This window comes from Saccoglossus kowalevskii, chromosome 12, assembly GCF_978046115.1.
Source record: "Saccoglossus kowalevskii chromosome 12, keSacKowa6.1, whole genome shotgun sequence".
In the NCBI taxonomy this organism is placed as follows: domain Eukaryota; kingdom Metazoa; phylum Hemichordata; class Enteropneusta; family Harrimaniidae; genus Saccoglossus; species Saccoglossus kowalevskii.
Genome location: NC_140652.1, coordinates 3652476 through 3667655, shown reverse-complemented (window position 1 = coordinate 3667655; position 15180 = coordinate 3652476). Strand labels below are relative to the sequence as shown.

Sequence of the window (15180 nt, the reverse complement as noted above, 5' to 3'; positions counted from 1 at the left end):
ATGCGTCGAACCACGTGCATAATGAGTCCCATCGACAACAATATTAGCGACAATACTCACTTCGACTATGGTGTCGTCATTAGGGGGAGTACGTGCATTAATGTGACAATAATAGAGAAACGCATAGTGGCTATGGGTTTTGGAAAGTCAGTGTGCTGAAATGCAACAAGACATTTTATTGGCGGTTCGAACAATAGCATTACGCTTGAGGGCGAATGACAAGCATAGTTTTAGAACAGGTCAGAAAAGGGGCGTGTCTGAAATAACAACATCAACGTTTATAGTTTATAGGCCTGAGCCTTAATCCTGACTAAAAAATAATTTGTTTTCAGGTCAAATACATTTGATTGTTCAATATAATTTGAGTCTCAGAGTGTTACTTTTTTTAATTTTTAGTCTGTTGGTACATTAAAGTCGGTAATGCTACCGTAGCCCCTCTCTGTCCCACCTCTGTTCTCTGATCAGAACCACGGGAACGCAAATGTCTCATATCATTCTTCGTGAAGACAGTGTTGTTTCTTGGTAAACATTGCTGTGAATGTTATTACATTAGAATACTGACGCGTTTTTGCCAGGAGCGCAACCCGGTTTGCAAGTCAGCCTACGCATGCGCCGTAAAATACATGGAATGTTTTCAGCGCCAAGTCAAGTTAAGTACAGTAGGACTTATTGTAGCCATCATACCTAAAAAGACTCCAGAATCGGGTTTTCATATCGTTATATAAAAATATGATTGTAGAGATCGGTATCGTCTTTTCCCTGGGCAATTTAGATTCAGAATCATATATATTGATATATAACCCTATTCACATATACCATTCATGACTCCCGTGTGCGAAGTGGTCATTGAGCTCCGCTCAGGTGTTACTGGTAGTTTTAAATGAAATCGGTTCATGCATGACCGAGATATAGCCGAGGATGCACGCAAGTAAGTTGTAGTTAGCCACCTCTGTTCTGTTACATCAGAGTACGGCTGGACTAACAATTTTATAATAATAAAATAGTAAAGCTTGCTAACGAAATGGGACGGCAGTGCAAACTAGTTGAAACTGGAGATCCGGGCTTCTATAGAAATCAACGAGCAATGAATTCAGCCATAACGCTTGAAGTAGAGGTTGTTTGCTAGCAATCATAAAATACTTGGTAGGCACCACTGTTTTTTCATTAGTGTTTTATTTAATTTTTGTACCTTATTTATTTTTTGTTTTGTTTCTAAGATGTTATTCACCATGACGGTAGAGCGAATGACATAATACTAGTGCAGTGTTACGACCAGACCAGTTGTTAACGAATACATTTGGGCTGGAAGACATTATCGTGTAAGACGTTAATAGTTTATATTGTTAAAAAATGTATGTCAACACAATGCCGTGAGATAAAATAGTAGTTGAACCCGGATATTCGGTTCTCTATAGAAACATCAACAAAGAAACCAGTGCGAGTACTAAGTGGTCATGCAGAAGGTGATAGACTTTTAAATATAAATTAAGCTTTAATTGCTCATATGCTTTGTTAATGTTACACTTTTCAAGACTCAACGTGCTCGTGCTGACACTAAAACGTAAACACATAAATCGTAATTAAATAATATGCATGTTAACCACAAGCGAATACGACTTGGTAAACATGGGGTACGGTACGGTGACCAGAACGGCGATCTGCACATAAAGTAAACTGCAGTAGCACAAGGCACACAGGTTCACACATATTGTCACCAGCTTCAACATTTTTTATTTCGTCCTACGAATGTGGGAACACGCAACATTAGTTCTTACTGAGTTTTGAACGACGTCATGAGGTGATTGACCTAAGCAGCATCGGATTTGAAGCATATCGCATAGCGCATATCAGGTTATTTTGTTCAGTCATGTAATTGTTAGCTGATATATTCAACAACGTCTATTGAAGTATTTATACGCAAATCAATTCAACCTTCGTTATAAATACCCATAAATATATTATTCAAACAAATCAGCATTTGAACTAAGGTTACCTATTGTGCCCCAATGTTTCCTAAATACCAACTTTGATTTATTGGAATATTTGTCGAGGCGACACATGAATTGCCTAGGTAACTCTTGATAATAACTTTGTTTGTACTCGTTCGTCTGCACATCATTAAAGATCGCCATTTACGTTTGTATGCGTTTTATATCCTGCGCAAGCGTGGTACGATGATCACCACCTTTTAGCATGTAAATTGTGTGAATAACGTTTTACTCTCATCTACCGTTCCCTAGGATATTTAGATTAGCATATTTAAATATTAATCAACAAAGCAGCGGACATCCAATGATAACGGTAACAACATTTTAGCAACAGATCCAGACTAATATACGGAACGACGCCCTGAGTAACAGCTTTGCGGTCTTTTACCTCATATTAAATGTTGTATTATCACCAATCGCATTTTGAACGTTTTTTTTTGTTCAAAATATAACCGCATGAAAGCGACCGAATCATATCGAAATATTGTTTTAGACACAATTGCATGGGTAAATTGACCATACACATTGCTAAAGTCACGTAAAATGCGATGTGGAAACGAAGGGTCAAATGGTCATCATTTTGTTGAAATCTTTACATGATGGGAACCGTAGAAAAGCAAAACGCACGACGTAACTATTATAGGAAATGACACATGAACTCAGTGAGAAGACGTCAGAGAGAGGCTTAGCCTTTTTTACATTTCGCCATAGTACATTTGTAACGTGAATTCTGAAGTTTGCTTGACAAACCTGGGTTTCAAAAGAGACGCCCTCTGGATACATATACGTTACCATGCGGACATCTTTTTTCAGTTCAAGTGATTGAATGTACACCGTTGGTGTAAGGCGTATATGCTATGCTTTCAGTGCCTACTAATAACGCCAGAAATATTTATGAAAAATGAAAATGGGAAAAAAGTCGACAGTTACAGCTTTCGACGCTTCAAAAATGGAATAATTTTACGAGCACACGTTGAGTTGTGTGGATACATGGCCACTCCACTGAATGTGAACGTTGTGATAACACAACCCCACGAGGGTGATACAGATAAACTATAAAAGCTCGTCAAATGCTCAGTATTACCTTGTTAAGAACGGCAACTCGGACGTTTACGGTAAATGCCAGTGTATTTAAGGTCTGGGTTCTAGTAGAAGTCACCGGCCTCGAACTTTTAATAGAAATTTGACCTCACACAGGCCACTGTCGTCATCGTAGCCACCCTTTAACTATCAGTAAATATGCAACACATACAAATGTATTCTTTCTCATTCAGTGGTTTTGTGTCTATAATGTTCAAACGAACCGTGTACCTATACAATAGAAAGTTGCTGAGGCGGCGCGGAAGATGCTCACTTGTCGATGCATGTCATTAAGTGTCTTACTGAACCATTTCGTACACAACGTAGTGAGCGATATACTTGTCTGTTGTATTTGGTGAACACATAACAACACTACGATTCGAATATTGCATCTTTATTCGCAAAAATGTTCACGGTACGCTCAAATTCATCTGAAAGTAAGTATCCAATGAGAAAATTTCCAAAATTCTATTGCATGAGAGGCCGATATCTATATATGTACAATTGAATAGAATGATGGTATTCAGCGCAATCCGCGGAATAAATCGATTTTAATCAACATACGAATTTGTGTGAATTAATTTCAAATATCAGAATACCCCCTCCCCCCAAAAAAATGAATGGTCAACATCTTCAAAATACAAGATGAATTATGTACATCTGCCCTGCCTTACTGTACAATTCTGCATACTGATAAGTCAACGGATTGTAACACCGCTTAAGTCTCACATTATCGCCGTGAGTAAGGGTGTGTCAAACCACTAAAAGTAGTGACCGATGTTAACCAAGGAAATGACCTAAAACGACCTATAATTGATCGAGAATCTAAAAAAAAGACGGACAAAAAGTAATTATATGCAAGTATTCTCGAGCAACTCCGTTTTGACGAAGGCAAGTACAAATACTATAAATGAATATGACTATTTGTTTGACTCTAGAGGGAGTTTTAAGATTTTATTCTTCATTATATGAATATCATTATTCCTGTAGTTCATACAACTTATATATCGATACTTACCGATATCTTGAAAACAATTTATTTATTGTGATACTGATCGATAATCTTTATTTCAGTTTATTGTGATTCTTATCGACACTCTTTCTATCAGTTTATTGTAATTCTGATCGATAGTCTTTTTTTCAGATTATTGTGATTCTGATCGATACTCTTTCCATTTATTTATTTTAATTGCCAGTAGTTGTGTTTGATGAAAAATAATAAGAATTGTATATATAATTTGTACATATAATTTTGAAAATAAGACAGGTGACGCATATTCTTAAATGTCGAAGGAAATTGTAATTCACATGCAGTATAGTCACATATAGTAATTAGAAATATTGGAATACTTTCCCACTCGCTTTTATAAATCGGATTCTTGATGTGTGAACTGCTGAAGCGCTATATAAGCAGGAAACACTTTCCCAATATTGGATTGCTATAAGAATTACATTGTTGTCACCTTGACCTGAATAACCGTATAACCGTATATCTTTATACAAAAGTCGTGTAGGACATCTCGCGAAGTAAATGACAGCAACAATTGAAAAAGCACTTCACAAATACAAAACAAAATAAAACTTATCTGCGAGCAGCAATGCTGAGCTTGCGTCTATAGGATGTTGAACTCACGTTGCTATGGATATGTCAGTGGTTGTTAGATACACAATTTGCAAATGAATAGATATATAAATGACGTATAAACTGCATTGGTCAGGAACTTGGTTATATATTATTTTGAGGTGATTGTTACGGTTTTCTAAGTTCTGTTTACTCTGCATCATGGCTATTAATGTTCACCTTCACTACATATATTGTTTTGAACTAATCTTATCTGGTAGCATTTGGTGTAATATATTGTAAGCATACTAAAAATATAAATTTAGCTTATATCCTAGAAAACAGACCCAGATATGTTATTCTGTGCAATGCTACACTTATATCGTTATTAAAAGGTGTCACATTCCTACTTACGTCAGGTACACGAGATTTTACTTTTGTTGCATATGTAGTCGTATTGCCCTTTTTCATCAGAGAATGATTTTCTATGGAGCCAGTAGAAGCGTGAATAGATTGATAATCTCCCTTGTCATACTTCCCGTCTTCCAATTCCGTCTCACGCAAATCCTCACAATCCTCAGACTGTATACTTCCAGCTTTTATCAGCCGAAATACTTCTTATCTAGCCAATTTCATTTCCCTTGTCATTACGGAGTCATCCACATGAGTAATATCAATTGGTGGTAATTTATCCAAATCCATAGCAACAAAACACGGCAGATTCTTGTCATCCGTTTCGTGAATCAATTTCAACATACCCTGTATATTATTGGATCGCTTGTTTTGGCCTTGTTGGCGTTTAATGTATCGCGATGTAGAGTCATATGATATCGGTTGGCAAAATATCGATCTTATTGTCACCCCCCCAAAAAAACAGCAATTCGGAAAGACATTTAGGACCGCCTCCTGTCGTGTGAAAACCAGCACTATTAGAATTACCGGATCCAAAGCGTTTTTATTACAGTTAGGACAAAGTTGAATATCACCCTGGGAGCAAACTACAGTCTTCACATCGAAGAGAACTCATTGCAATACGAACTGAATGAATAATGTTGAGAAATAGCTTACAAAGTTGTAAAAAGCGATTGCGAATTCGGTAGATTTAATTTGCAAATGTTTTCTAAATGGTTGTTATAATATCGAACCCCACAGTTAGACTCGACATTCGAGTATAAGCAAGCTAAAAATGTATAAACATACGGCCACACTGAACTGAATGAATAATGCTATGTAATAGCGTTCCAGGTTGTGTAAATCGACTGCAAAGTTGTTAGATTTGTTTGAAAACATTCCCTAGAGGATGGTATTTTCTAAATTCGTCGTAAAATGTTATAAAAGCAATGAAAGTCCTCGTAAACGAGACCCAAATCGCCGAATTATCGTCAGAAATGTGGAGAGGTCATATGTCAAATCCGAAAATAACATCACGTTATCGACCAGTATGAAATGTTGAACTTCAACACCACCTGAGCAAAATGCCAAGCAATATATATATATGTTTTCAATATTCTAACACACATTGAAATTCCAATCCCAATTCAAAGTGTGTTAATATTTACTGGCGAAGAACATATTTGTGGAACATCGTGAAAATTTGCACGTAATTTCAGTAAAACATTTGTTATTGTAGTCAGAAACTGTGTAACTAAATACGCATAGACGGGTGGCAATGATTATACGCATTTAAACGTGATGACCATGTAATAAGGTCAGGAGAATAGGTAATAAATAAATGACACTGAACCATCGGTAATGACAGTATAACGGGCGCACTGGTCATAGAATACAGTATATTGTGATATATACACTTAGTTGGGCACACTAACTATACACACATAATAGAAAAGACAATACGAAATAGAAAAGATGTCAAAAACAACCTCCCATAATAGTATTTGAAGAAACAGATAGTGTATTCATTTCCTTTTTTTGCTTGCGCCCTCTAGTAACAAGTTGTGGGAAGTGTAACACGATAGTTGTTTCTGAAACGCTGCACATGATTGGATGAACAGTAACGATTGTATTGTAATCTCTCAAAGCATATATGAATTATTTATTCAAATAAGATTAGACTATTATTGGGAGAAGTGTGTTTGTTAAGAATCTGATTTGTAATTTTTGAGTTGGCATTTTATTTTTATTCTGATTTTAATAATTTCGTATATCATAAATGAATTCTCCATAATAGCATTTGTTTTATGCTTATAGTAAATGAACTGTTTTGAAACGCATTCGAGCGATAGTACCTGACATTCCTATGAAAGAAATGGTTTGGTCACATTGACGCAATACAAAATTGTCTACACTGTAGTCGTTGATTCTGTGCGATTTATTTTGGTCTAATAATAAATCATCTTGCTGCGTATTGCCTGATTGCATGATATCATTTTTGTTCATAGCATTTTATAAGCATGTACAGCCGTTAATGAAGTCAGGAATTCAAATTTGTTCATTTTCCGATAAACAAATTGCGCTGTAATTTCCACCGGTGTGCAAGCAAGTTCTGGTTCTACGTTATATTTTTTAATATCGCGTGCCAATAACCTTAACCATAATTGTGTAGCGTCATATTTATTAGGGTGCCGTATAAATAAACAACGATTTGTATAGTAGTGGTACATATTTTAAGTAGGCAATATGTAATATAAGATCAGAAGTTACCACGTGGGTCATAAATAACTACATGCACGTGAAATGAACCGTGAGTGGTGGGGTCGGTGTAGTGATGACGAAGTCGGTAGCATGTCTGGAATTGCGATTCGATTGAATAATTTTGGTATTTGTAGACATAAACGCAGATATCCATCGGCCAACTGAGATAAACTATCACAGTTGAGGCAGAGCATAGAGAAAAAAGGAAGTACAAAATAGCTATTAAACAATCTAAGCAGTTAGTATCCATCATATTCTGATATAATTATATCTATTATAAAACACACACTAGAAATTATCTACAAATATTAGTGCCACGTTTATGCGAACGATTTTTTTAATCAATATGCGCCACTATAAAAATATTTTGTTTGTTTTGTGCATGCGTAAAAATACAAGCATGCTCATTTCTCTTGTCAACTCGGCTATACTACTAAGTAAGTTTCACTTAGACTAATGCCTAGGAAGACTGAAAGTATTGCCATGACAACACTCAGTGGGGGAAACAATTAACACACAGTCTTGCAAACTGATGATGTATGTGTGTTATCGTCAAACTGAATTTTCTTTTCAAGGTTGTGACCTAGTTTTATAAAAGTTTTATAAAATGTGTCAATCAAAATAGTGAGCAGTTGTATGAGGGAGTATTATTTATAAGTCACTAGTGCCATAAATTGGGTTATTGTTTTAATGGGTTTGAATAGTACGACATGCATTCCCACAAGTAGGAAGTACAGTCGGACCATACGCAAGCTTCAACATATATCTACAGTTAAGATAATCAACTGAAAGTTAGCTACGTGTCCTTTACGTCGACTCTTTTGTTCATATTTATGTATAGCAAAAGTGACATGGGTGACCAACACACCAGTGTCATGCATGCCAATGTGTAAACTATGCAACTGTGATAGGTATTTTTGATGGTTAAAAACCTTTCACTTAGGTAACCGGGATTCGGTCGTTTCCACGCTAGGCTGACAAAAGACACACAAAGCTTCGTTCATGTTCCCAAAACGATTCTCTGCCAAGTCCCTGGTTTTCACCCGAGACAGCATTAAATCAATCTTTATTTCTTGTCACCCCTTAACCAATTACAATCAGTATAAGAGACTCCAAGGCCTTGCCTTCCAACAAACAACCAATCACATGAAAGTTTTACACATCATAATCAATTAATTACTCGTCAAGCTATCTAGAAAAACACTACTATATATTGTCAACACTAACTAATATTTATGGGGTAATAGTCTCGCACTAACATTCCACAAAGATACCACCTTAGTTAAAATCGCAAACAACATTGGTTTAGAATTACAGCTACTGTCTTGTATCTTAAAAACTGCAGAGTCATAAGATGTTTTTGGTTGATTTCGACCAGCTCGCCATCTGGTCTTGTCATTAACCTTTATCAGTATATGTCATGGCAACCACTGTCAAACTGACTGAAATATAAATCATGATACAACACTAAACAAGAGGATTTCACATTGAGATAAAACAAACCGACAATCGTTACAAACTGACATACAAGTCAGTCGAGTACATTACTGATATCATTAGTGTAACAATGTAATACGTTAGGATGGCTGCCAAGTGAACTTGCATTCTGTTGTTGAATAGTGGGAATGTACGATGAACGTACTACAAGCTGAGTGAGCCAGTATAATTCAAATGTCGCATACACAAATCCTAAGTATTACTACATTATATTTCTTTCCGTTCACTTCGACATCCTGCGTGATGCGTGAAGTCGAACATAAAAAATAGCTCACAGCGTTGTAGTAACAAAATAACTTCGCGTTAAACGCGAAACTATTTTTTGTTCATTTCTACGCTTTATACATATTTGATGATGTTAAATTTTGCGGAAGTAAGTGTATCTCAACTACAGATTTCTCTCTGGAAGCTCAGCCTTTCGACACTGAACTATATAAAAGGAAATTGTAGTTCAAAATCAAATCATTCGATTTTGCAGCAGACGCACGGTCCGTAATATTCAGGCATTATACGAGATCTCGTAGTGAACGGAATTTATCTTTTACAAACAAAGTCAATGTGGTATTCAAACTAAATTTCGTTCCATTATAAAAACCCAATAGTGGAGTCGTTTTAGGTATGACAGCTACAATAAGTCCTACTTCACTTAGCTTGCGGTGAAAACATTCGCTTTGTATTTTACGGCGCATGCGTAGGCCGTCTTACAAACTGCAGTGGCGGATCTAGGGGGGGGGGGTTTCTTGGGGTCCGCCCTCCCGTTGAAAAATGTATTCAAATTGTTTTTGTATAATATAAAAAAATCATTAACTTAGTCTGGCGATTTTAAAGTTTGGACCCCCCCCCCCATAAAAAAAATCCTGTATTCTTCCCCGAACTGCGTCGCGTGGTTCTGACAGAAACATAAATGGGACAGAGAAGGGGGCTACGGAATTCAATTTATTTGAACAATCAAATGTATTTTACCTGAAAACAAATTATTTTTGTCTTGTTGCATTTCATCACACTGACTTTCCAAAACCCATAGCCATTGTGCGTTTCTCTATGCGTTTCGTATGTGCATTTTTATCGATTGTAATCACATTAATGTACATACTCTCCTAATTGCAACACCATAGTCGAAGGGAGTATTGTAGCTGACAGTGTTGTAGGGGAGACTCATTATGCACGTTTTTCGACGCATGCGCTAAAACATATAAGGAAACGATTTGCTAAAACTTATTTTTATACATTACAGCTTAGCCCCAGACGGTCCTGTGACAATCTTTCTAAAAGGCAACGAATATACAAGGTGAATATCACAATTATGAAACTTGTTATTAATTAATTTCTAATCTCGTTTCATGTTATATGTGTTTATTTATGATGTGATTAAGAATTGTAGTAGTGTTGTACTGCTAACACTGCGCTGTTATTCCGATTTTGATGATGTTGAATTTGTGTATTGTCTCAAGTGCAGCAGTCGGACCTTGCGCACGCCTAAACATATATCTAAAGTTAAGACAATCAACTGAAAGTCATCTACGTCAACTTTACATCGACTCTTTTGTTCATATGTATGAATAGCCAACGTGATATGGATGACCAACACCCAGTGGCATGCATGCTAATGTGTAAACTATGCAACACTGAGATCAAAGAAACCAAAAATCGTTACAAAATTTTTAACAATCTGAAGTCTCGGCATTTCGACCCTGAACAATAAAATAGAAATTGAGGTCAAAATCAAAATCATTTTGCAGCTGACGTTCGGTCCGCAATATTCAGGCATTATGCGAGATCTCGCAGTGGACAGACAATGATCTATTACAAATAAAGTCATCGGCGTATTTAAATTACATTTCGTTCCATTATAACCTTTTGATCTGGGAATTAGGTGGTCAAGGTTGATAAATTTTAACAATTTGTATCATGTTATTTCCGTTTATTATAATCCATTATAAACAATTCAGCAATGTATGTCAATAACGCATGTACCGGCACTTACAGTGAGCAAGGCAGCGTATTAATGGAATCGGTGGGTAAGTTCTGGGTTTATATGATAAGGTACACTGCCAATTGAAAACCTGCCTCGAATATTGTCTATGACCGATGTGAAAGAGCATTCTGTGTTATTCACATTTGACACTACCACAAACAAATATCAGTGCCGTTGAAAGAATGAGTGAATGTAATGATTTGCTCCTTTTTCTAAAATGCCCGGATTTATGGGTTCAATTGTCATCAGTTGACATACGTTGTGGTTCCGACAGTGTATTGGTGCATGACATGTAATTTAGAATAATGTAGGGCGTACCCACTATCCATACTATTCTCACCACCAAATACTATACACATTGATATTGTGCATCAGTACTACGTCGTTATTGTCCGTATATCTGTTTTGACCATTGTATTTTTGTTCTAGGCAGATTCCGCAACCTAATGTTATTAGCTCAACGATGGTTTGAAATATAACATGGAATCACTGTTAGAAATTCAAAAAAAGATAATGTAAACAAATTTGAGTATACATATGTATGGCTACAACATATGCCGCTACTATGGTCTTGTCGCTGATATATATTTTTTTTATTTAACTAACGACTTTCTTTTCCGTACTAGAATTATATTAACATTTTACATAGAACACCCAATTTTTCTATTAAAGCTTGTTTTTATTAATTCTTCAACACGCAGAAAATAAATATTTATTCCACAATTGAAAAGAGTAGAACATGTTTTATAATCATGTGTATTACTGGTTGAATGAGTTATGCGTCATTAATTGTTGTTCATTGAAGTGACTTAACACTATGTTGATATAGATAATATGTATTACGTCACAGTGAGAAGAAACGCAAGTTATGAATGTAATCCCGTCCAAGTATTTCGTATTATTATACATCTGTCACCGTAACGCCATAAGTTACAGCGTGCCGTAATTTTGCGGTATCGCGCTGGGTATTTTCCTCCTACCATATTAGGAAACGCGCATTCCAAATATGGAACAAAAACGCGCGCAAGCGTCCTCTATAATAAAAAAAAACATGCCTGCCCCCAGGGTTTGACCGAACCCCACACAAAGAAGTTCGTTAAATCTGTTCTAAAACGTGTTGGATTTTAGCATTCCCATGACGTATACCTGGGTGGGGGGGATGTATAATAATAAGGTTATTACAAGGATACTGAAAAGTATTCACCCACGCGTATAATTATGTATATAATTATGTTGTTGATCTATATTATTCTAACTCACAAATAATATTCGCAGAGAGTCAGGCAATGATCTCTATGTGCTCTAATACTTGAGTGTATATTGTCATATACACTGTACACATGAATGGTTAGTTTGCGTTTAACACTTATTTGTAAATTGCAAACACTTCCTGTTTCATTGACTATTTATTTATATTGAATTTCTGCTTTCCTTCCTCAAAATAAAGTATGAATTGCACTCGCCCATTATAAATTTGTACAGACTTCTGCTTTTTGGTATGTAAAATAAGTAGAGTGTTGTTTACATTTCATTCCACAGAATTAGTGATAAGAGAAACATGAATGTGATTGGACATAAGGATCAACTTTTTTAGAATTAATATAAATGAAATGCAGATACTGAAAAATTCTAAATTCTAAGCTCAATTTCAAATGTGACTTCATTAATACTTTTGATTTCCCCACTCAAAATATATTACAATACATGACAAATTAAAGCTACGCATTGAGAACATTATTTGTCAGGTATTTGTTTAATAAAAGTACTTATAGTCGCCTCAAATACAGCTGGATATGATACCATCTACTCTGGTAAGAACAAACTGATGCAAAATGCTTCTACACTGAAAATAACGTGAATATTCTTCTTGAGAACATCGTTGTCGAGTTCGGAGAATATTATTTTCATTCCATGAAACTGATTTTTACAAACATTAGACATTTGTTTAATTTCATAATGCAAAACATTACAACACTTGATACTATGGGTGCTTTAGTTTGTCTGAGACGATCGAGTTTATTTCCATAATATGTCAGTATGGTACACAGATGCGTTCGGGTTTGAATTGTTGAACACAGAACACAAACCAACTGTTACAGTAATCTTCACTGGGATTAGAAAACGAATACGTAATTGCATTATAATTTTAAGACGGGCATTCTCTCATTAATTATGTATATGTACTCCACTTTTAGGTTTTTGTTTAACGAAAGATATACAATAGTAGATGGAAATGAAAGTCGTGCTGTTATTTGTATTGGGTGAGCAAATTACGATTTTGTATTTGAAATTGTGTGAATATGTCATAAACATGCGCGAAGTGTATATTTTACTTGTAGAGAAGTTTTCATATGTATACATATAACACATTTACGTTATGTGTGAAGTGTGTCATATTAATTTATAAATCCAAATGTATATGATATATGTGTGTCATATAAAGTGAGTTCATACGCCCGTAATTATATGATATTCATAATATGTAATGTGTTTGCTATCTTAGGAATGATATGGTCATCTAGGGCCTTGAAGTGCTATACGTGCTCAACCGCGGACAGCCAACATTCTAACTGTCAGAAAGATTTCGAGGATACTGCTGTGGCATGCCATGATGTTGATGAACCCACATGTTTCGTAAGCATATCATTACATATAAATTTCGCTTATAATTTGAATCCCTATCCCTATAGACAAGAATGTAACAAGAAAACATGGCTTTGGGAAAGTTTAGTGCTCACAACCTGCAATATTATATAGCCTCTAATTAAATCACATGGCGCTGTGAAGTGACGAAAACGTAAAAGATCGGCATGCACTTTTGCACATGCACATCGGTATCTTGATGAATCTTACAGCAATTGTTAAATGTTGACCAATTCGTTTATAACAATATCTGGGTACACATGCATAATCTGAGCTTCATCATTACGATCGCACTTCATTTTAACAAAATTCATCTATTGGAATTATTTTCACGAATTGTATGTGATGTATTTTGGGAGAAAAGAGTGAAGACACGACATGGATATTCCGAATCAAATAAAACATAACATATAATCAATCAGTTTTAGTTCTATAGAATATACTGTATCATGTAACTAATGAAAGTCTCAAAATGATTTAGATATGCCTGCGTTCTGATATAAGTGTAAATTGTAATGCAAACACTTTCTTGTTAGCACCAGTGGAGAATCAGCAGTTCAGTTCGATCTTTGTAATGATTTGTTGTATTTGAAATTTTATTTGTTACAGGTAAGCAACTACACGATAGTTGGAGTGAGTAACGTGTTTACACGCGGATGCACAGAATTAAGTCAGTGTACAAGTGAAATGCTGTGCTCTTCAGTACAATGTTAGTATAAGTTTTCATCATTGACGTAAATACAATATCACTACTGTGCCCAGCTTTATTTTGTGTCATCATAATTACAAATGTTTCACATATCAAAATTTGTGTATGGTATATTCCTTATACAACTGGAAAATGTTACGTAATAATAATGCATACTTAAGCAATTAACAAATGCTCATTATGCCACGTCTCTCAATTATACATTTGGGCACGTGTTGGTGCCTATTACGAGCGTTATATATAGAATATATATTATAGAAGTTTTATTTAGAGATGAAAATAAATAATTTTGTCATATTGCGAATAGTAGAATGACTGATTGTTTGATTGATTTTGTTTAATATTCCACAGATGGCACTACTCTCTGCGAGCTTTCTTGCTGTAATATTGACTTGTGTAACGGTACCAGCGCCTTAATGTGCAACTACAAGCTCAGCGTCATGGCATTGATTCTACTGTGTTTTTTCATTTGAACTACTTTCCGTGTACATATTACACAATTGAATGCAGCCCACTATGTGTTCACAATTTATGCATGTAATCCAGAACGAGTTGTCACAATTTGCAGTTTCCTGTCACTTATTATATCACAAATAATTAAGATTTAATAAAATCTTTAGTTCGAATTTTTATTGCTAAATTGTATATACAGTTAATAACACGAGTAGCTGTGCAGTTTCAACTTACACTTATGTTCAGCATCTTCCAATTTACAAGATGTTAATCATAATTATGTTAATCATAATTACGTGTTACACGGCACGAGTAGGAAGTGAAATTAACAATTTATAGCCCTACAATCCAATGAAAACTAAAATAAAGGCACACATGTTGCAGTAAGTTTACATTTGCATGAAAACACACACACACACACACACACACACACACACACATATATATATATATATATATATATATATATATATATATATATATATATCAGTTCTTTTTATTTAGATCATGGCAATTTTTTGGTCAGAGCGCCCTCTAGTATTGTGGAGAATCATGTTCATTTAGAATGCTCTGATTGGATGGAAGTTCAAGCCTAGCAAGGTGTGATAGAATTGGCCTGTTA

General features: G+C 35.3%; 1 protein-coding gene across 1 annotated transcript; it reads left to right on the top strand.

Annotated features, from left to right (window-relative positions):
• The first annotated feature begins 9979 nt into the window (after window positions 1–9979).
• LOC102807941 (uncharacterized) lies at window positions 9980–14731 on the top strand. The gene is made up of 5 exons (XM_006819985.3): window positions 9980–10066; window positions 12949–13014; window positions 13257–13387; window positions 14006–14105; window positions 14457–14731. The coding sequence occupies exons 2-5, from the start codon at window positions 12981–12983 to the stop codon at window positions 14576–14578; spliced, it is 387 nt and encodes a 128-aa protein (XP_006820048.1). The 5' UTR covers window positions 9980–10066; window positions 12949–12980; the 3' UTR covers window positions 14579–14731.
• Window positions 14732–15180: the final 449 nt, after the last annotated feature.

Bases quoted from the DNA above. Each gene is read 5' to 3' on its own strand.
- LOC102807941 (XM_006819985.3), top strand. From the start codon at position 12,981: ATGGAAATGAAAGTCGTGCTGTTATTTGTATTGG. The intron at 13,388-14,005 runs GTAAGCATATCA...TATTTGTTACAG, and splicing joins TTGATGAACCCACATGTTTC to GTAAGCAACTACACGATAGT. The intron at 14,106-14,456 runs GTTAGTATAAGT...AATATTCCACAG, and splicing joins GCTGTGCTCTTCAGTACAAT to ATGGCACTACTCTCTGCGAG.